Source organism: Poromitra crassiceps (assembly GCF_964638095.1).
Source record: "Poromitra crassiceps genome assembly, chromosome: 17".
Taxonomy (NCBI): domain Eukaryota; kingdom Metazoa; phylum Chordata; class Actinopteri; order Beryciformes; family Melamphaidae; genus Poromitra; species Poromitra crassiceps.
The window spans coordinates 17,477,895-17,502,169 of NC_139635.1; the positions used below are offsets into that span (position 1 = coordinate 17,477,895).

The following is a 24,275-nucleotide window of genomic DNA, read 5'->3' on the forward strand; positions in this document are numbered from 1 at the left end:
ATTTTTTGGCCATATATTATTAGATAGGACAGTAGGCAGACGGGAAAGGTGGGAAGAGAGCTGGCATGCGGCAAAGGATTCGAACCCGCATCGCCCGCGTGAAGTCCCGAGCCTCCGTGGTACGTGTGCTACCAGGTGTGTCACGGCGTGCTCAGATTGAATAGTTATTTAGAGGTTTTGACGAGTGTCGAATTCAGTCACGTCATCCAGAGGACACTGCTACCCTCACTGTGTTGTGAAATGTTGCTGATGAAAAACGGGTCAAATGCTGCATTCACACTGATCGCCTTCTTGCTCAATTCTGTATTGCTGCTCATATCAGATCCTTTTAGATGATCTCTATTCTGCTCATATCAGATCCTTTTAGATGATCTCTATTCTGCTCATATCAGATCCTTTTAGATGATCTCTATTCTGCTCATATCAGATCCTTTTAGATGATCTCTATTCTGCTCATATCAGATCCTTTTAGATGATCTCTATTCTAGGATGAAACTGGTGTACGATGCTAATGTGAACTTGTCAAAAAGACATGAGACGCACAGAGTAACATAAATCAAGATGGCTGCTTTTGTACCTCGGCTTCTCCTGCTTGATTCGTCACACTTCAGTGTTGTAGTCAAGTCACTACGTATATCTCGAGTCTGAGTCTAGTCTCGAGTCCCCAGTGTTCGAGTCCAAGTCACCAAAGAAGAGTCAGTCAAGTCCGAGTCGAGTCCCCATTTAACAAGTCAGAGTCCTCGGGCCCTCTCTTACACCTGGTACACCATTTAACAAGTCAGAGTCCTCGGGCCCTCTCTTACACCCGGTACAAGGTGTTGTTATTGCTAGTTTCTAGGGATGGGCATCGAATTTCGAATTTTCGAATAATCGTTGTTATTATCAAGGTCGACTTTTATTATTGAAATTCGGAAAAAAAAAAAAAAATTGTTTTTTTTGTGAGTGAAATGTTGCATTGTCTCCCCTGATTCTAAGTATAGTCGAATCGCTTGGTTTGAGCAAGTAAAACAATTTTTATAAGCATTTTAAGCAAGGTTTATGGAAAAATGAATGGCGGATGAAATCCCATGAAGAGGGAGAGGGGGTGACTTTGGCACCCCTTTGGCACTCAGACCTGAGCCTACTAAATATTTAATGAACCACTCATGATTGTCAAAACTGTTTTTTATTTTCGAAAATGTCAATGTCATGTAACATGTTCTTTACTTCAGTGGTGCAATGCTTGTTTGAGCTAAAAATCCACAGCAGAAGCTTTTTCTATTAATTAATAAAGCCTTAGACTTAGAATCAGGGGAGACAATGCAACATTTCACTCACACCCAAAAAAAAAAAATTTTTTTTTTTTTTTTTTTTTTTTACATTTTTTTTTTATATTTTCGAATTTCGATTAAAAGTCGACTTTGGCCAGCGAATTTCGAATAGTGTTTTTGCTAGAAATGCCCATCCCTACTAGTTTCTAGCACTCAAAATCTCCCTTTTCTTCTTTTAATGACCACTGGGTCGCCGAAATGCGTCCATTGATGTACTGACCCACTGGTCATTAAAAGGACTAAAACTAGCAATGACAATGCCTTGTGCCATGCACCAGCCTCCAGGCCTGAGACAGAGCCCTATGTCTTCAACTTAGAGTCTGAAAAGCTTGAGTCAGTCATCAGTGCTCAAGTCCAAGTCGAGTCACCACTCCTGAAAATAAGTCCAGTCTTCCTGAGTACTACAACACTGCTTCAGTTACAGAATGTGCCATCAGGTTTTGACCAAATGCAGGTGTCAAGTCATCTGTTTAGCTTTCTTTCCATTGTCGTGTCTCATTGTCACTGATGTGAACACTCAAAATACAAGCAGGCATGTAGATCACACGCCACATGTAGATCACACACCACATGTAGATCACATGCCACATGTAGATCACACACCACATGTAGATCACACACCACATGTAGATCACACACCACATGTAGATCACATGCTACATGTAGATCACACGCCACATGTAGATCACACACCACATGTAGATCACATGCCACATGTAGATCACACGCCACATGTAGATCACATGCCACATGTAGATCACATGCCACATGTAGATCACATGCTACATGTAGATCACACGCCACATGTAGATCACACACCACATGTAGATCACATGCCACATGTAGATCACATGCCACATGTAGATCACACGCTACATGTAGATCACACGCCACATGTAGATCACATGCCACATGTAGATCACACGCTACATGTAGATCACACGCCACATGTAGATCACACGCTACATGTAGATCACACGCCACATGTAGATCACATGCCACATGTAGATCACATGCTACATGTAGATCACATGCCACATGTAGATCACATGCCACATGTAGATCACACGCCACATGTACCGTAGATCACATGCCACATGTAGATCACATGCCACATGTAGATCACACGCCACGTGTAGATCACATGCTACATGTAGATCACATGCCACATGTATATCACATGCCACAGGAAATGATTTTACTCCACATATCCATATGATCCGGATCAGAAATGTCCATGCCCCTTTTTGCTGTTTGAGTAGAAGACATCAGCTCTGCCTCTGACTGAGTCACATGAGAGCGACAATTTGTGGAATTGGAAAACTTTGGGCTGCAGTGTGAATGTAGCCAAAGCCCCAGTAAGACAGTTTCATTACATGTCAAATATGTATAGAAAGCATGTATAGGCTTTTAGAAATCCATATCAAGACATAGCATAACAACTCAAATACAGTATCTAATGAGCTGGGTAAGACTTGACTCATCTTAGAGGATCTGCTCAAGTGTAACTGCCACAAGTCACATGACATGACTGGCTGGTCTACAATTGATTGCCCCTTCTTGACCTGAGTGATGAGCTGCCCGTGGGTCAGCTGACCTGAGTGATGAAGAGCTGTCGTGGTCAGCTGACCTGAGTGATGAAGAGCTGCCGTGGGTCAGCTGACCTGAGTGATGACGAGCTGTCGTGGGTCAGCTGACCTGAGTGATGAGCTGCCCATGGTCAGCTGACCTGAGTGATGAGCTACACAGCTAACGGTGTGGGTAGCGTAGCGCCCCCCCAAAAATGTGCCAAAATCCCCTGCAATATTCTTCTGTTGGTATTCACTCTTGTTTTGAGCTTCAAGTGCTGGCAGGTGTGTGCCAGTCACAGGACTGGCACCCGATTGGCACCTAATTTGCGGTGCCAAGCTGTTGTGGCTGCGTAGGGATCTACCACACGCTACTGAGGTCCCTGTCTGACAGTGTCAAATGAATAACGTGTAAAAATGGCCAATATGTGTTGTTAACTTGTTTTTTTCCTTATTACTGTGGTAGACTGCAATCATCCAATCCACAAAGCACCTCAAAACAAGAGTGAATACCGACAGAAGAATATTGCAGGGGATTTTGGAATTTTTTTGGGGGGGGGCGCTACCCACACGTTTAGCTGTGTTGCTCATTCCACGAATGCACGATCCTTACACGTTGTACCCTGTTGTAAAGATGACTAATCAGGCTTTCCAACTATATAAAATACAATATCAATTGGTATTATTAAAGGGGAGAAATAAATTGACCGAAATAACGTTTCCAATTGTTTATCTTTTTTGAAGTGTAACTTGAGTTCTCTTCACTCTGTTTTCATTTCTACTTGTATAAAATAAAGTAAAGTATCAACTGTCTGCTCCACAGGTACATGGGCATCGGCCTCTCAGCTCAAGGTGTAAACATGAACAGACTCCCTGGTAAGATGACACTCTGTGTGTGTGTGTGTGTGTGTGTGTGTGTGTATGTGTGTGTGTGGGGGTGTGTGTGTGTGTGGGTGTGCGTGCGTGTGCGTGTGTGTCTGTGTCAGTTTACTGTTGCTGCCTGTGGGTGTGGTGAAAAGCCGTTTTGTTTGTACTTCCCACTGTCTGTGTCTATAGAGTTCTTTTTGAAGTGCTTTTGTGTGGGTGTCTTTGTTTGATGCACTTGTCTGAGAGAGATGTGCCTTGGCTAGGTTCATATCTGATGCCTGTTGGTTAAAAGCAGGGTTCATATCTGATGCCTGTTGGTTAAAAGCAGGGTTCATATCTGATGCCTGTTGGTTAAAAGCAGGGTTCCTATACAGGTCTGGAAAATCGGTGTGATCATTTCCTTTTTTTTTCTTTTTTTCTCAGATTTGTTTATTAGTTTTTCAACAACATACAGGTGTTCAAAAGGTCATTTGTCACGCTTTGATATTGTGTCAAATATAGTATGCAGAAGAACGAAATCTTAGGGTTGTAGCGGTACTAAATTTCTGTTTCGGTGCCGGTACCAATTTGTATTTCGATACTTTCGATACTTTTCGATACTTTTTGTAAAAAAAAAAGTGAAACTGTCCAATGTCAAGATTTGGCTTTATTTTAAGAGTTTGGGAACAATTACACCAATAAATTGGTGTGGCATTTAAATGCTGAACAAAACAAACCTTTTGAGCAGTGAGAATACCGGTAAGTAAAATAAAGTAATGCCAGTGAAAATAAAATGACCATAAAACACTAGCCTATAGCAGCAAAAACTCAGAGAAACACCAATAACAACAATAAATAAATAATTGGTGGCATTTAAATTCTGTCTAACTTTTACTTGTCAAATAAGTACACACTCAGTAACATAACACAAATCTTTTGAACAGTGGGAAATGGGAATAAGTAAAATAAATAAAATAAATAATAATATAATAAAACACTATAGCAGCAGAAACTCAAATCTTTTTTTCTTCAACAAGCAGCATAACTGGCTTCATATTCCCATTCTGTCCCCCAGCCTACTCAGTCTAAACCCTAGTTCTCCTATGGGTGGTAGACAGACTCACTGTTTGGCTGACTCTCAGTTTACTCACTCAGTCCCTCCCATCCCAATGTCTTCTTCAGGTTCCTAGCCAAGAAAACGAGGGTGTCAACATGTTCCTCGGTCAGTCTAGATCTTGTTGGACTGCAGATATTCCCAGAAGTACTGAAAACACGTTCAGATGCACAGCTTGATGCTGGAATACAGAGATATTGTCTAGCAAACTGAGCTAAGATGGGCAGGTCTGTCTGGTGTTGCTTCCACCATGCCAGGGGATCCTCTGCAGGGCTGATGTCTCTAAATTGTTTATACTCAGTAATCTCAACTTCCAGTTTAGCACTTCTTGTCATGGGTGGGGCATTCAGGCAGTATTACTCACAGTTTACATCTAACGTTATGTAGGCTACTTTCACGCATACTTCAGTCAGGGTTATCGACAGTCCATATTATTGCCTCTGCACGTTTCCCGACGCTACAGTGAGCGCTCGTTAACTAACGTTACTGCGGAGTCCGCTGTAACGTTAGTACAGCGGAGTCCGCTGTAACGTTAGTTAACGAGCGCATTTTCTCACTGTAGCGTCGGGAAACGTGCAGAGGCAATAATATGGACTGTCGATAACCCTGACTGAAGTATGCGTGAAAGTAGCCTACATAACGTTAGATGTAAACTGTGAAAGGGCACAGCTGCTGCTACTAACTGGGCTGGGAGAGGCTTTGTGTTTAGCCATAGCCTACTTTGCTAGTTTGCTTTTAATGTGCGCGGGTCTGCTCAGTGCTCAGCTGCTTTTTTTCCTCAAACTCTTTTCCTCACCGCTTGACATGTGGATATGACGTCACTCACTCCAGCGCATTTCTTAAAGAGACAGGCTCATATTGACCATTATCAGTCATAGCAGCGGTCGGAAAAGTACCGGGTCTTTTTAAATCTTAGTATAGAACCTGTTCTACAGCAATAGTACCGCGGTTCGGGGGTAGTACCGGTAGTACCTACATCCCTACAATCCAGTGACAGAAACAAAAAAAAACAACACCAACACAAACAAACAAACACAAAACGTACATATTGGTCACCAAGAAAAAAAAAAAAAAATCTATAATAAAATTACATGATACAGAATGATACATTCCAAACCCACCATCTGTGCATGAAAGACTGTTACTCTGGAATGGCGGTAAACTCCAACTTTTTAACGTGTGTAAAAAAGGGCCCCCAGGTTTTATCAAATTTGGCAAGTGAACCATTTACAGAGCACCTGATTTTTTCAACTTTAACAAAATAAAGAATGTCCCTGATCCATGCGGAAGGAGAGGGGGGTGCAGTTGACTTCCACCTAAGCAAAATCAGACGTCTGGCTAATAAAGTAACAAAAGCAACAAAGTCTGCTTTATATTTTGGAAGCGGCAGAGTGTGAGGCAGAACCCCAAACAATGCTGTAATAGCTGTTGGTTCAAATTGGGTCCCAGTACAGTCTGAAATTGATTTAAAAATGTCCAGCCAATAACTTAACTGTACAGGGAAGGGCAAGTCCAAAACATGTGAATATATGTAGCAGGAGCCCGGCGACATCGGTCACATGTAGGGTCAACATCATTATAAATCCTAGAAAGTCTGACCTTAGTGAAGTGAACACGGTGAAGGATTTTGCATTGGGTCAGACCGAATCTAGCACAAATAGATGAGGAGTGAACCCGATGCAGAATGTCCTCCCACAGTTCGGTGTGATCATTTCTATACAGTGTCTTTTAGGCTCCCCTGTTAAGCGTCGGGGGGGGGGTTCATTGCCTAGAATAATATTGACCGGCTAATACATTTTTCAGGGACATCACTACCTGTTTCCAGCCCTGTTCCAGGATAGAATCTCTGTTAAAGGATGGCTTTACCCCGGTAATCAACCCACTTTTTATCATTAATAATCTCGGTAATATAAGCACATGGGCAGTGTTTTACCTTCTCTCTATCAGTTTACCTCACGGAAATGCTCCTGCTCCTGTCTGCAGAAACTCCGCCCTTGCCACCTGTAAGTCATTAAGGCTCGTTAAGGCTCTCCATGCGATTCGTGCGCATAATTAAAAAATAAAAATATACCATAACAGCACCGCCCTCGGAGCGGATTCCACGTCTCCAGCAGAACTTCCGCAGCTCAAACGCGTCAGAACGGAGCGCTTTGCCAGAAGAGGAAATGGGAGATCTCCATGAGGAAAACACAAGAGAGAAGGTAAACACTGCCCATGTGCTTATATCACCGAGATTATTAATGATACATAGTGGGTTGATTACCGGTAAAGCCATCATCCTTTAATTGAAAATTTGGCCACTCACTTATACAGTGGACAGAGTTTACAATTCATCAACAGAAGTGTAATTGCAAGAGAGCATTTTGACGTGTCGTTTGAAATGTCGATAACAAATCCCAAAGACGAGGCTATATATAACTGAGGCATTCAGATGCTGCCGTCTGGAGGAGTTGCACCCCGTGTGTGGAGAGGGTTACACTTACTGACTTATCTGCCAAAAGCTTTACTCACCATTTGGCACTTGGCAAGGTTGGGAAGAATTGCACACACAGAAATATGTCGAGTACCGAAAGTCTTCTTCCAACGCCATCAATGACCTTTTTGGAAAATAAAATGTTGGTTCGTTTTTTATTGACTCCGCCCACGGAGTTAGTTTTTTGTTTAACTCCGCCCACAGAGTTGGACTGAGGTAATCTGACATAATGGAACTGTTGCAAGCAAATGTTGACAGTTGCATAGGAGGTATGAACTCTACTGAGTGATCTAGTTGTTATACTTACTTACTGCCCAGATAAGTCACTTTAAACATATAATAAGACTTTGACACAGTACCAATCTTTGAGGTTGTCGATCCCCTGTCCCTAGTATTCACTTTGATTGTTTGGTAACTACATCACGACACTTAAAATGAATTCAAAACATACATTTAGTTGGCGGTCTGCTAATATCAGCCCGCCCCGCCCCGCTAAATGAACATTGTATGGGAAACACTGCTTCGGGTTATTCGAACACTTTTTTGAGAGATATTATGTAACGCACCATCTGATGTCACCAAGTAACAGTTGTTCCTGGACCAACATTTCTTCCTAGTATGGGCTGGGAAAACCCCGCCCCCGAACTCCTTTAATTGGTCGCCGCAATGAGGACTGGGGTTCGACTCCCGGTCGAACCACACACATTTTTATAAAACATGAGGGTTAGACATTAGGTTTAGGCAAGTACAACAATGTGGTTAGGGTTTGGGTCTGGTCGTCGTCAGATAAGAAAACCCTAATCTTAAACACATCTTTTTTTTTTTTTTTTTTTTTACTTCTCGCACATTTTCAGGAAGAAGCAATTGCGGCGACCAATCAAATGAGTTCGGGGGCGGGGTTTTCCCTGCCCATACTAGGAAGAAATGTTGGTCCAGGAGCAAGTGTTACAGTTTGTGCGTTATGTAATGTATCAAAATGTTTTAAAAGATTGAAACCTTACGAAGCAGACAGAGCTTTTCTTTTCATTCTTTTTTGTGTTTGTTTATTTAGGACAACACCACACAATCTACATCCTATAATAAAAATGCCTCGGTGGACGGGCGTGGTCGGGCACGATTTGCGTCACGTTTTGTGGCATACTTTGTAAAGAAATGGAGCGGACACCTTGTCGTGTCTCATGCAGGAGGACGGTGTTGGCAGACATCGTGCACTGTGCAGGGGTTATCAGGCCACACGGGGGGCAGCCTCTCCCCAACACTCCTCTACCAGTGTGGGAGGATTAGACCCAGCCAGCAGCCCCAGTCTCAACTCTCCAAAGATAACGGGAGGCTCAGAGCTAACTGCCAAGTTCCCAGCTAAATGCTAATGACAATTAGCTAATTTGCGACGGGCCGGTTGCCAAACGGCTGCAGTCGAGTGCTTTTTGGACGGCGACAGCAGGGTAAATAATGCGGGTTGGTTATAACTCACATGACCACGCCACCAGTTTTCTCATGTTAAAAGCGCCCCCCAGGCCGCCTTTGCTGTGGCAGAGGCTGCTTCTCCTTCCTCACGAGACACCATGGATAGAAAGAAAAAGACGCCTTTATTGGTGGCGAGCAAATTGATCCTCCTGATCCACACGCAAGGATTTGTTGTTTATTTGAGTCGAATTCAAAGTTTCCGAGAATGATCTATTTATTTGTTGAGTGAATTTTCAAGAGCTTTGCGTTCCTGAAGGAGTCGTCAAATGTAATAATTAATGCATAGACATCAAAAGGAAAGGAGGCATTCATTTCCCATTCTTTAAAAACATTCTTTGCGGATACAGGTTTTCTTTTGTGTTTGTGCGTGTGATCAAGTTTTTATTCATTTTTGCCCTTGTCCCACAGACAGAAGAGAGAGTAACAATAATGACATTGACAATAATAGATACATTGTTTCTTCTTGTTTTCTCTTCAACAACGCTGAAATGTGTTACAACCGTTTTATTTATTTATAAGACAAATTCAATATGTATATATAGCCACGACCAATTTATAATCAGATTAAGTTCAATTAGGCAATGAGTACAGCAGCACAAACAGAGGCTGCCCCTCTGAAATAATAAATAAATACACAAATAAATAAAGAATGATAGTGAGGTGCAAAATCCTTGGAAATGTACAAAACCTGGAACTATTATACCCAAAATTCTGGGAGAAATTGGATGAGCAGTTTCCTCGTTACTAGGGCTGGGTATCGCCACTGACTTCCCGATACGATTCCGATACACAAGGTCCCAAGTCGATACGATTTCCGATACGATTCGATATCGATATTTTAGTTAGAATACCAGTTTTGCTTTGATAATGGAAGAGATTCTCAAAGAACTAATGCTGTAAATTGTACAAGGAACCCTCTAACCTGGTGCATTATTAAAACATTTAAATATTTACATTAAGAATTGACCATAAAGCAAGCAGTTACATCATGTAATTCTTTTTTATTTAAACATGACCAACATAGTCATTCACAGTGCTGTAGTGGTAAAAAAAAAGGTGGGTAAACTATACTTTTGACTCGAGGCAGCTTTCTCACGCGGCACCGGCAGTGTTATAACGGCGGATAAATAAGCTTCCGTGACCGATATACAAGACAAAATATGAGAGTATATAGAACAACTTAATCTGAATCATATAGCTCTATAAGGTATATCAGGGGGTTCCCCCACATTTCTGAGTAGCCAGCCAGATAGAAAAAGTAGCTGGCTATGGGATGGGCCTTGCCCCTCAAGGGGGGTCCGGGGGGATTCTCCCCCGGAAGATTTTTTTTTTTATTTTAAAGTAAAATTCATCAACCTGGTGCATTTGAGAGCAAAATGAACTACACACATCTCTAATGTGTTGTGACTTTACAAATAATTAGGCCTAAACAATCAATATAAAATGTATTTATTGAACATTTGTTGAATTTCTCCAGGTATGAAAAGTTAAATTATACAGTAGGTAGCCTACTTTAAAGGACCTTGTATGAACCCAGTATATACAGTTTGAAGAGTAATATAGTTCTCTCTCTCACACACACTGTACCTGTGATTGTCAGCTTCAGCTTTATAGCTAAAAGTATGTAGACAGATTGAATCTGTGATTCTTGAATACCAATATATAATTCAAACTGTCGACAAACACATTGGGCAAGGATAGGTAGACAACATACTGTACATGGAAATAAAAGTGGTTCTGCCACTCTGGCCACTAAATTTTAGTCAGCCAATATTTATTTATACAGATCTCGGCACAACAAACACCAGTATGTTTCTAGATAGTTTTCAACATGGTCGTATTATATTGGCTTTATACAGTAGCACCTGGACTATTCAAGTCGACTCGCACGCACCTAATGTTACAAACTTTACTTGATCAGAGGGAAATCAATCATGTTTCTTACACCAGTGATTCACTCTTCAGTTGTAAAACGGTGAGCCTATATGATTTTCCCCACTCCGGACACACATTTTTAACCAACCTTACCTATGTTCAGCTCACCATGAGCTGCTCTCCAAATGCGCATTGCGCATCGCTGGCACAATGGCACCGTTAAGTTGTTTGAAGGGAGCGCTGTCTGGGCAGGCAAGCACAGCTCGATAAAGGCACCAACGTGACCGGGGCCGTGTATCTTTCCCGCGGAGCGCTCCACAAAAATAGGCTACGGTTCGCGGAGATCCTGGTCAGTGCCATGCCCATGTGTAATCTTTTTTCTTTTCTTTTGGTGTGTGACGTGCTTGGCGTGGTCTCCACATCAACGGAGTTTACGCAAACGTGTTAAAACTCGTGCAATAATAAGTGTGCATAAACGATTTAAACATGTGAGTAAACGATCTTAAAAGGTGCCTAAACGCTGCAGAGCATTGAAAAAGGTACGTAAACGCCGTTTACGTGCGTTTAGCCACCACTACAGCCCTGGTCATTCAACATCTTATCTTTCTTTACAGTCTTCCGTCTCTTTCTTTACAGTCTTCTGTGAGAAGCGAAACAAATTTAGATTTCCACTATACAACAGAATCATTGAACAGCAGCATGTTGTAAACAGTGTTTCATAAAGTATAAATGCTTTGTAAATAAAATAAAATAAAATAAAATACAGCTCATGAACATTTCCAGTTCACAAACATTATAGTGCAAACAGATCTGAGGTCTGTACATCTGGCTCATGGTGCATGCACAATGCACATGTAGCCTACAGTATTTGTTTTTGTTTCAACTACAAACATAAATAAACGTCAACTTGAAACTATGTTTTAACTACCACACACAGCCTATAATATTATAGCCTATGTTTATAAAAAAAAAGAAAAAAAAAAGATTAAAATATCGATACTGGGATTTATGTATCGATACTTGTTCCTTCACATGAATATCGATTCAATATCGATATATCGATTTTTTTTTAACCCAGCCCTACTCGTTAGTCGTTACCTATGTTTTTTGGACACTGGGAAGACTGTTCTGTAACCTGCTGAAGGGCCTTTGAGCAAGACCGTGAACCCGCTACCTGCTGACTTGCATTAACGTCCTCTGCATTAGGGTATCATCCCATAACTGTAGGAAAGAAGGTGTTTCAGATAGGCAACCTCTTTGTGTTGCTGATGATGACGGCTTCATGACTTCAACACTTCTGTGTTGCCGTCTTCTCACTGACTGCGTTTACATGGACTTGAGTATCCCGGTGATGAGGTTGATCCTGCTTTTGATCATATTGGGGATATGGCGTTCACATGGAACACAGAGAAAGCAGGTTATTCATATCCCTGTATATACATAAGTACTAGCATCCCGGTTACTGATTACTGCATGCTGTTTGCCTGTGATCTTTACAACACAAACCGGCATCATTATTACATTTTTTATTTTTGCTTGTATTGCTTGTGTGTGACATCTTTCCCCTTTTTTGGCCCAAGACTGTGTGGGATTCCTTGGATCCCCTCTTGACGGTGGTTGTCCCTAGTGTCCTCTAGAGAGAGAGTGGCGTCAGCGGAGGACCAAAATGCGAGACTCATTAGCCAATGAACAGCCAGGAATGGGTCTCGCTCTACTTTTGCATGCTAAAATAAAGCTGATAATGTACAATTTGATTCAAGGGGGGAAACACCCTTTCAGAGTACAACACAAACTGTCTATTTTGCTGCAACTCGACAGTGCTGCTTAATCCAGGACCTTACTTCCTGGAACTCTTGAGAGTAAAAAACTGGTCCATTGGAGTGAATGGAGATGTCGGAACTCTTCTATTATACGACTCTGGATGTCCCCATTTGCTTCTTTCATTTTAGTCACATCACCATCGTCCTGTAGTCTGTACACTACAGATGTGAATAGGTCACATCACCATCGTCCTGTAGTCTGTACACTACAGATGTGAATAGGTCACATCACCATCGTCCTGTAGTATTCACACACTTTGTCATTTGCATACCTCAGGCTGGGACAAGCACTCGTATGGTTACCACGGAGACGACGGCCACTCCTTCTGCTCCTCCGGCACCGGGCAACCCTACGGACCCACGTTTACAACGGGCGACGTGATTGGCTGCTGCGTTAACCTCATCAACAATACCTGCTTCTACACAAAGAACGGCCACAGCCTAGGTAAGGAGCTCAAACACTCAAACTGGACGTCGCAATGCCCTTATTTTAGTGTATTGTATTGCGTTGACTTATGGGCAAGTATTGTCATTACACACTAATACTGTGTGCTACTGTGTAGTAAGTAGATAACGAAGGTTATCTCTCGAATATATAGTCTAATGCAGCACTATTATCTTCTTGTTGCATTTTCACAATTCAAACAGGCAGACGGAGGAGAAGAAGCCAACTTTTACTTGTTTAACATTACTCACCAATTTGGCGTTTTCTCTCTCGAAATGAAATCGCACAGTAGCATTAAAAGTGGCATTTAACAATATAACAGTGTTGTCACGATACCAAGATTTGACCCTGCGATACTATACCAGCCAAAGTATCACGATACCGGGTAGTATCACCATACCACAGAGAAATCTATATATTTTAGTTTGAGTTTTATGAATGTGCAATGTATTTACCTCCACAAGTTATAATGTATGATGACGTTAGGCAAAAATACAATGGTTTCACAGTATCTCAGGCACCTCTAAAATATAGGCGCTAGGTCAGTGATACTCAAGTTGCGGCCCGCGATAGGGTGCCAAGTGGCCCCCTGGCCATTTTCTAATTCACAATGAAAACTATCCACCTTATTTTTTAATGCCCCACGGTACAAGTTCCAGTTTAACGTGACTTATTGTTGCAGCTTGCCATTTCCTTTGTTATACTCTTTGGCTGCAGAGCCGAATTATAAACCGGAAACTGGAGTACGTTATAAAAGTTATAAATATAGTCACGTTATAAACAACTAACCAACCGACGCTGGGAGTCCGTATGGAAACAGTGTTACTCGAAATGGTTAAAAGTTCAATCAATTTGGTCATTTAGTGGCGTTTTACTGCCATGTAACATAGCTAGCTAGCCGCTAACATTAGCCACAGTAGGCCACTGCGCTCTTAAAGCGATATTTATCGACGAGATTTTTGCCAAGCTGGACCTGATTAGTGATTTGCTCCGTTCGCCCAGACGGGTGTGAAGCTGTCAGCAACAAGGCTGGGAGGATCACACCGGAAGAAAAACGTATAGGCATCATGGCCGCTAAAAATAAGGTGGATACATTTTGACTGAGCTCCAGCTAAATTCTCAAATATTGCCGCCTGCTCACCAACCAGGTACTTATGTACTAACTAACTTAACCTAATCCTGTGTTCACAAAGTTGTCAGACTAAACCCCGGCTGACACCCCAAATACCTACAATCCGCTACAGAAAAAATTATATTATTAATGTTTGTTTATTAATTGGCCCCTTGGTCTCCTGTCATTTTACAAACATGTCCCCCGGGCAAAGCAAGTTGAGTTATCCCTGCGCTAAGCGGACGGAGTGGAGCTAACTTCTCCCTGCTTTTTACTCACCGGCTTGTCGACGGACTCCGGTGCGTGTGTGTGTGTGTGTTCGTGAGTAAAAAACAACAATAGAATCGTCCAAATGACGGACAATATTGCCGTTTAAGAGTGTGATTTGCAACACGACGATATAAACGATAGAGCATCATATGAAACGATGGACATTTTCCTATCGTGACAATGATATATTCCGTCATATCGCCCCCAGCCCTAGTACTAAGGGGCTTGCTTGGTTAAGATCCGGTTGCGCGGACGACGGCTCACAACAGACATTGTGTTCATACATACAGTACACCCCATCCGAGTAACGTGTGGACATCTTCAGGAGTTCACTGCGTGTCTGAAAAGGGCTTATGGCTGTGTGGTGTGTGTGTGTGTGTGTGTGTGTGTGTGTGGGGTGTGTGTGTGTGTGTGTGTGTGTGTGTGTGTGTGTGTGTGTGTGTGTGTGTGTGTGTGTGTGTGTGCTGTAACAAGTCTCTTCTCCATGCTTACATTTCCTCTGATTCTCTCTTGTTCTCCAGGTATTGCCTTCACAGACCTACCGGTGAGTATCGATATCAACATTTTCTTTCTCTCATTTAGAATGTCCGCTGTATAGTTTGGAGGCTGGAATGTCTCTAATGCTACGGATCGTGCGGTCGGGTGCTCCTTGGATTAAAAATGGATCATCTAGGAATCATGAGGGGTGGAAAAGGAAAGCTCAAAGTCTTGACAGGTTTGCTGCGTGTCCTTAAAGTCTTAAAATATCCACATTTGACACCGGAAATGTCTTAAATCACTTCTAGAGGTGTTGTTCCCCCCCCCCCTTCCCCACACCATGCAATTCGCACGTTTAGTTGTGCTGCGTTTCCACAGATCAGTTAGCGGTACAATCTGCATCCTATCTGCTTTATGCCTCCCCCAGACCTAAAGAGTTTCAACTCCTTGAAGATGATACAAATCTTGAGAAGTCCACACACCTCGCGACGGAGATAACCGGTTTTCCTAAACATTTCAATCTTGGAACGCACACACAATCGCCACCGTTCAGACGCGACCCCGCACACTTGACGATTACGCTGGAGATTGTCCCCTCGGAGGATTTGGGATCTCGCAGAAACTCGCGTGATTAAACGTGACTTCAGAGCAAAACACGCGCACCTTTCTCAAAAGAGAGAGAGTAAAAGACAACGAGTAACCCTTTGATCTGATAACCCAGAGATCCGTTCAATCATGCAGGCGTGTGGCGCGCCCCTCCTGCTTTCCCCTCCTGCTTTCCCCTCCTCTGCCCGTCTCCAAACTTCCTTGAACCCGCAACAAGACACACGCAACAGGTGTTAGCTGCATGCAGGTGTTAGCTGCATGCGGGTGTTAGCTGCATGCGGGTGTTAGCTGCATGCGGGTGTTAGCTGCATGCGGGTGTTAGCTGCATGCGGGTGTTAGCTGCATGCGGGTGTTAGCTGCATGCGAGTGTTAGCTGCATGCGGGTGTTAGCTGCATGCGGGTGTTAGCTGCATGCGGGTGTTAGCTGCATGCGGGTGTTAGCTGCATGCGGGTGTTAGCTGATGGGGGTGTTAGCTGCATGCGGGTGTTAGCTGCATGCGGGTGTTAGCTGCATGCAGGTGTTAGCTGCATGCGGGTGTTAGCTGCATGCGGGTGTTAGCTGCATGCGGGTGTTAGCTGCATGCGGGTGTTAGCTGCATGCGGGTGTTAGCTGCATGGAGATGTGTGAGGGAGACTCTTTTTTTTTCTGGTTCCCCCCCCCCACTTTTTCCCCAATTGTACTTGGCCAATAGAGTACCGCAGGGATGACGTATTTTTGTAGGCTTAACCAAAAATCGCCGCCATGTTGGTTCATCAGGGGGAAAGTCTATGTGGTTTTAGAATGGGGATTTCAATTAAATGGATAAAATAAGGTCTGTGGTTAACACAAGTTTATGGGAACGCGAATCTGGGTTCAGCAGGATAATCTTCACGAACGCACTTTTATGCCTTTTTTTAAAGCGTTTTCTAAAAAACGTGCGTAAAAAAGCGCATTTATGTTCCAAAAGTCATATAAGCTATTCACATTTGTGAATATTATCCTGCTGATCCCAAATTTGCGTTCCCATAAACTTTTGTTAACCACAGATCTTATTTTTTGCATTTAAGTGAAATCCCTATTCTAGAACCCCATTCACTTTTCCTCTTCGCTTCCCCCCCACCCTCCTCTGCCGATCTGCGGAGAGCCGTAGACTAGCGCCATGCTTCCTCCGATACATGTGCAGTTGCCAGCCGCTTCTTTTCACCTGAGAGCAGGGAGCCCGGTGAAGCTCCCCGCTCTCAGGTGAACGTAGCACGTGGGGAGGATCACGCTATTCCCACCAGTTCCCTTCCACCCCGGACAGACTGACCAGAGGAGGCGCTAGTGCAGCGACCAGGACACCAGGCCACACACCCTCATGCCGGCTTCCCGCCCGCAGACACGGCCAGTCGTCGTGCCTATGGATGCCCGACAAAGCCGGAGGTAACACGGGGAGGGGGGGGGGGGGGGCGCGAACCTGCGACCCTTGTGTTGGCAGGCAGGGAATCTACCGCCCAGGAGATGGTTGTTTTTACCACCTTCTGGCTCGGTAGCAGACAAAGGGAATGAAACCAGGGCCATCTGTTTTGGAGGGGGAAGACGCTAAGAGAGTCTTGGCCTAAACAATAATCCATCGAGCAGGCTTGGCTTGCGGCCAGACATTTTTCACCTCGGCGCAGCTGAGCTTTCTGCTTATTGGGCCGTAGGGGTGGGAATCACCAGATGCCCACGATACGATACTAAAACGATAATTGAGTCACGATACGATAGTATTGCGATATTGCGATATGCTAGTATTGCGATATATTGAATATTGCGATATTTCGATATATTGTCTAACTCCTTTTCCTACCTTTTCCTTGACCTCACCGGAAGTAAAACATGCAGTGTTTTTTTGTTTTGTTTTGTTTTGTTTTTGCCCCACACGTAGGCTATACATTATTAAGCTTCTCTGGACTCAATACGACACTGCAGGCGCAGACTGCAACATCGGGCGCTTCGGGCAGATGCCCGGTGGCCTGGCATGGCATGGCCTGCAAAAAAATATATATATATATCGATACTTGGCGTCCAAATATCGATACAATATCGTCAGGCAAAATATTTCGATACTATGGTGTATCGATTTCCCCCCCCCACCCCTATTGGGCTGTGACAGAGGCAACGCCGACACACACATGCACGCACGTACGTTTGTATTATTATGATGCATGTGAGGACTTCCATTGACTACATAATCCCTAAGCCTACAGGGTTCCCATGGTCATGGAAGACAGAAAAGTCACAGAAATTCAAAATCTCGTTTTCCATTGCTGGAAAAGTCATGGAATTAGTAAAATCCTTGAAACCTTTGGAAAAGTCATGGAATTGTGTTGTGTGTCTGTGTACTGAAATTAATTGTTACAGTAATCTTCCCTGGATAACCTTCCACGTAATGTAACATAAAAATAATTTTATGTTACAACCACGTACGTTTCTTTACTTTTTCTATATTGGATTTTAGTGCTTCTTATATTAATATTTGTATGGAAAATTCATGTTTTATTTCAATTGCTTCCATGTGATGTGATGCAGTGATTCTAAAATACTAATATCAATATAAAGAGGTGTGTCCTATTTGTCCAGTGTAGTAATAATTGCTGGCATTGATTTGAGTCACTGCTAGGGCTGCACAAATTAATCGTATTTTCATCATCATCGCAATATGAACATGCGCAATAAACACATCGCAAAGACTGCCTGAAACAATGAATAACAAAAGTGGTTTTATTTACATGCGTCATGCATTCCCACTCAGCATCTGATCATTTTGTCTTGTGACTAAACTGGAGCTAACGTGGGGGAATCGAACCTGCGACCCTCGTGTTGGCAGGCAGGGAATCTACCGCTCTTTCACGTATCTGGAGAACCGCTCGATCAACTTCACAGGTGCTGATCTTCACCTAATCCTAATTTAGTAACGCTAGCCCCCAAACCGAAATGGAAACGCTAAACTAACCTTAACTCTGACCCCGATTTAACCTAAGCTAACCTTAACTCTGACCCTGATTTAACTTAAACTAACCGTAACTCTGACCCCGATTTAACCTAAACTAACCTTAACTCTGACCCTGATTTAACCTAAACTAACCTTAACTCTGACCCCGATTTAACCTAAGCTAACCTTAACTCTGACCCCGATTTAACCTAAGCTAACCTTAACTCTGACCCTGATTTAACCTAAACTAACCTTAACTCTGACCCTGATTTAACCTAAACTAACCTTAACTCTGACCCTGATTTAACCTAAACTAACCTTAACTCTGACCCCGATTTAACCTAAGCTAACCTTAACTCTGACCCTGATTTAACCTAAACTAACCTTAACTCTGACCCCGATTTAACCCAAATGATTTGAACCCTAAACCCAAATCTTAATGTTATTAGCCGCTGGAGGAAGTGAGGACCGACCAAAATGTCTTCACACTGCAGGATTTTCCTCCTCTTTCTTTCTCGTGAGGACACTTGGTCTTCCTAAGCATAGAAATACAAGTGCAAACACACACACACACACACACATCGTGGTCACGCTGTGATAAGGATTGTAAACCCTATGAGCCTCCTTATCTCACAGTGTTCCTGCTTATCTCCTTATCCTGTTGTCAGTGATGTCATCAGGCACACGGAAAGGTAGAAAGCAGAATCGCTTGTTCGCCAAAGCAAAATAAGTTGTCACGAATTTGTTTTGGTGGCGTCGGTGTCACAACATATCGACCACTTGCGTAGCAGCGCGCTACATAGATACAGCAGCACCTCACTTATAACTTTTTAACACCAAAAGTACCACTTATAAACTCATTTTTTGTTACTCAGGAAAGCAGCAGGGGGTGATCGGCTTTTCAACTTTTATATCGCATGATCAACCCGTTCAGTTGCTCAATCTCCCCTCCCCCCATCCTCGCTGAGCAGTTTGCTCACATGGCTGCCGAGCGTCGGGTCAGGCCAGCCGAAACAAAACAGAGAGGCAAAGTGAATGTCACTTCCTGCTTCAGCAGATCAGCAGCACTGTACCAGAGATTTTCATCAGCCACTTATTTTCCCATAGACATTTTGTCAAATGTTTATCAAAAGAGTTTTACTGGTTCAAACCAACCGGTTCAGCTAACGCTATAATCGGGAGAGACCATAGAACATTTCACTCGGACCAAAACTTACAAAAAAAAACATCAACAAAATATTTTCTTCAAACCCGCATTTTTTTTTGTACGTTTTGGTCCGAGTGAAATATTAAGCGATGTCTCCTGTTTCTAAATGTATCTGTACCGTTTGGCTCTTGCTCTAGCTGAGGCAGATGCTTTGTTTTGGATCTGGTCTGATGTTGCCTCCTTTGCCCATTTTCAACCAGCTTTGTAGCATTAGAAAGTCACTACTGTATATACAAAGGAACAATGTTTAAAGGTCCCATATCATGCTATTTTTAACTGTGTAAAATAGGGATGTTCATTTTGAAAAACTTCCATAATCGAAAATCGGGAAAATTAACGATCAATTATCGATTAATCGATTATCGATGGCGTAATAATAATAATAATAATAATAATTATTATATATATATATATATATATATATATATATATATATATATATATATATAATATATATATAATTTGTATATAATAATTTATAATAATAATTTGTGCAGCCCTAGCAGTGACTCAAATCAATGCCAGCAATTATTACTACACTGGACAAATAGGACAAACCTTTTTATATATTTTTTTTACTAGGCGGGTTTATGGCTCAGAAATAAACATAATTCTGCACAGTCAGACTTTGTTGCCATTTAACTTTTCATTTATATTCAATTGGCAGCAAGGCAAGTTTATTTGTATAGCACATTTCATAATCATATTTCATATTCATTCACTGTATCGTGGTTGTATTGAATCATGAGAAAATCAGTTGGATACACAGTGGTCCTGCAGCAGCTGGTAGGCAGGGAGTTTGTGAAACTCTCGGGCGCTGAGTTTTTGTTCTAAACCGGAGCATGGGGCAGGAAGTGAGTCATGAAACACGGAGAGCTCAGCACCCGGCAATGGAATAGTTGGCTCAGTGGTATTGATCAACATCCCCATCAGCCCCTGCAGATATATTATGCCCGTTTTGTGCTATGGGGGCAGTAAAAATCTGAAGTATTGCCCCTTTTTATGTCAGGGCAGATTGAGCCAGGGTGAAGGATGCTGTCCCTCGTCATCCTGCAGGATGAAGGATGCTGTCCCTCGTCATCCTGCAGGGTGAAGGATGCTGTCCCTTCGTCATCCTGCAGGATGAAGGATGCTGTCCCTTCGTCATCCTGCAGGGTGAAGGATGCTGTCCCTCTTCATCCTGCAGGGTGAAGGATGCTGTCCCTCTTCATCCTGCAGGGTGAAGGATGCTGTCCCTCGTCATCCTGCAGGATGAAGGATGCTGTCCCTCGTCATCCTGCAGGATGAAGGATGCTGTCCCTTCGTCATCCTGCAGGATGAAGGATGCTGTCCCTTCGTCATCCTGCAGGATGAAGGATGCTGTCCCTCGTCATCCTGCAGGGTGAAGGATGCTGTCCCTCGTCATCCTGCAGGGTGAAGGATGCTGTCCCTCGTCATCCTGCAGGGTGAAGGATGCTGTCCCTCGTCATCCTGCAGGGTGAAGGATGCTGTCCCTCGTCATCCTGCAGGGTGAAGGATGCTGTCCCTCGTCATCCTGCAGGGTGAAGGATGCTGTCCCTCGTCATCCTGCCGGCTCGCTGCGCCAATTCTGTTCCCTAAAGCTTGTGGGCTGGTGACATCTGAAAGCAGCACATGACTCTCCGGCTCATTACAAAGTAGTATATAGTAGTATAGTAGTATAAATAATAAAATACTTAATTTATATATTGCACCCTTCATAACATAAAATGCAGCTCAAAGTGCTTTACAGAAGAAATGATTAAAACAAAGAAATAGTAAGATCATAGAAAAATAAAAAAGATAAAATCATATGGCCTACCCTCAACGTCCCCCCCGCCCCCATATACACCACAAATTAATAGAATAAATACAAGGATGTAAAGTGAATGACTTTAAATTAGTCTTCAATTCATAGCTCCCTACAAAATAAATAATAAAAGTAAACATACAAAATGTAGAAAAGATGTGATCAAATTCAATATCTAAAACAACGCATGGTGTTGTTGGCTGATGTGCTAGCGGTTAGAAACAGGAAGTGGACTGGAATTTGGACGCATATTTCTTCTTCTTTGGACCAGTTTCATCCATTCTCAGTGTCAAAGCGAGCGGAGCCCATTGACTGTGTAGCCTACTTATGGCGGTCCTCACAGTCCTCCTCACCCAAGAGCTGGAGCGAGCACAGTGACGCACAGCACGTCAGGCTGGTTTGGTTGGGTTGCCAGGTACCACGACACATATCCTACAGTCTGGACATATTCCAGAAACTGTGAGACACCCAGTTGAGTTGTATCGCTATGAAATCGGGAGATTAACGGGGGAAATGACCTATCAGGAGCACAGCTTTTGTATGGTTTGTATCGGTATCGCTTTAAGGGTACTGGTAGTGTAGCCTGGTAAAGCAGCCCGTCACGTGAACTCACATTTCATTTGGTTCTGCGTGACGGTCTGGCCCCAACTCTTCACCCAGTCCTTAGCAGGGGCGGGAGCATGGGCGGGCGTAGTTGCCTTGACAGACAACTCCTTCAGCCAATCGGCGTCGGATCCAGTCAAACCCCAAATCCACTCGGGAGAATATCAAAAACATGTTTTCCGCCGCGTTGCAGCGATACTCCTGTACTTGTTTAATTGTTGTCATTGAGTCTATTTCTGCAATAACTGCACTTTATGGCTGTTTAAACTAGACAAACGCTGACATTACTCCTCGAGGTGGACAGGCAGGGAGGCGGCCATTATTGTTTTGTTAGTGCAGTGCTAGTGGCGTTCCTGATTGGCCAACTTGCGCTGTCAATCACAGCGCAGTCGCTGATTGCCTCTGCCGCTTTGCAGCTTCTGCTTAACACCCTCCCAGGCCTTGGGGGCAGACAGTCTCGCAGAACCAAATGAAATGTGAGTTCACGTGACGGGGTGCTGGTACTGGTGCTGGTACTGGTACACTGGTATCGTCATTTCTTTAAACGATACCCAGAGATCTTCTGTTTTGCTGTTGTTTTTTTCACCCATTGTTTCCTGTTTTTGATTTACTGCCCAGATTACATTCCTAAACTCCATTTCCTCTATCGTCTATCGTCATACCTTCTCTCTCTCTCTCCCAGCCCAACTTGTACCCGACGGTGGGCCTGCAGACTCCGGGGGAGGTGGTGGACGCCAACTTCGGCCAGCACCCCTTCGTGTTTGACATCGAGGACTACATGCGGGAGTGGAGGACCAAGATCCAGGCCCAGATTGACCGCTTCCCCATCGGAGAGCGCGAGGGCGAGTGGCAGGCCATGATCCAGAAGTAAGACGATTATGAGGTTCAACGTACTGTCGTGTGATTGGAAAAACTCACCTGGAACTTTGCATTGTTCAGACTTGTAACCGTGTAAGATTAGAGGAAACTTAATGGGAATAGTATATGAATTAGATGAGTGTGGAAGTGGGATAAAATGAGGTGTTGGGTAGGTAGGGGCCAAGTTGAACAAAAACCGTTTCATCCAAAAGGAGCAATGGAAGGAGGACATCTGGAAAAAAACCAAAGCCCATAAAGTATGTCGGAATTAAAGATTGTTTTACAGAACCCTATCAAATCTAAAGAGACTTACCGAGGTGCCTATGTGCTCAGTTAAGAACTGGTACCTTCACCACTGGCAAGGATGAATTTCACTTTGTGTTTCATTGTCCCATGTACGGTGATTTGAGGAATCATTGATTTGAGAAGATTCAGTTGAAGAATCCTGATCTGTTTTGGTTGTCCGAAGGTCATCATGTTGAGTTGGCTTTTTTTGTTAAGGAGATTTTTCTTTTAGCCAGATCTATAGAAAATGCCTGGCGACTAAGGCAGAGAATATCGTATCCAGTATAACTACATCTCTGTTATGGAAAGTGAATGTTTTGGTGAAATGCTCTTCTCTTGTATTCTGTACAAATGTATATTATGGTTTGCCATGTGGCCATCCTAGCTAATGGTTATAGTTAATATGATATAGTGTCTTGTAAGCCCATATGTGCTGGGCACATGAACACTTGAATGACACTTGCATGACACTTGCATCACATACTTGCATGACACTTGAATAAACATATCAATCAGTAGTATAGGAATGTAGTATAGGAATCACACTTTCCCCGCCCCCAAACTAAAAAAACAGAAAGATATCACAAGCGGCGCACAGTTCTTTACGGGTTTCGCATCACCCAGCACCTGCCAGAGAGGGGAGGCGGAGTCGAAGCAAGTTGCTGTATTTTCCGCGTTATAGAGAGAGCCGCAGGAATGAGTCCGGAAAACATCGATGCTAACTAGGGGTGTCACTGTACACAGAAGTCACGGTTCGGTACGTACCTCGGTTTTGGGGTCACGGTTCGGTACGAATACGGTACAACGGAGAAAAAAAGCAACAAATCCCAAGTTCTGTTTTTTTCCCCTTTTAATTTTTCTGAATTCTGTGTTTTGCTTTTTACGCTCATTTTACCATCAGAAATAGTGTCTAATAAGTGGGAATGAATACGGTAAATGTCCACAATTTAATAAGATCTAGGCAATCCACACAAAAAGGTTTTACTCTACAGCAGTGATTTTCAAAGTGTGGGGTGCGCCTCCCTCTCAGATGTCTGTATTCCAGCTGTTTGACAGGGCAAAGGCATTTCCCCCCACTTTAATCTTTATTGTACACAAGTACAATAAATGAGTATAATGAGTTTTTAAGCTTTTACGTGCCGTTAAAAGGGCGGCTAGCTAGCAAACGGCTAAATGAGACTACACTGTTGAGTCGACGGG

The 24,275-nt window shown here is 43.2% G+C and overlaps 1 protein-coding gene across 1 annotated transcript in view; it reads left to right on the plus strand.

Moving 5' to 3' along the window:
• The window catches only part of ranbp9 (RAN binding protein 9), a 44,625-nt gene that overhangs the window by 4,488 nt on the left and 15,862 nt on the right, over positions 1-24,275 (plus strand). The window contains exons 3-6 of the mRNA XM_083653850.1: positions 3,702-3,754; positions 12,748-12,915; positions 14,818-14,840; positions 22,615-22,799. Coding sequence (XP_083509976.1) covers positions 3,702-3,754; positions 12,748-12,915; positions 14,818-14,840; positions 22,615-22,799 — 429 coding nt within the window. The remainder of the gene's footprint in view (positions 1-3,701; positions 3,755-12,747; positions 12,916-14,817; positions 14,841-22,614; positions 22,800-24,275) is intronic.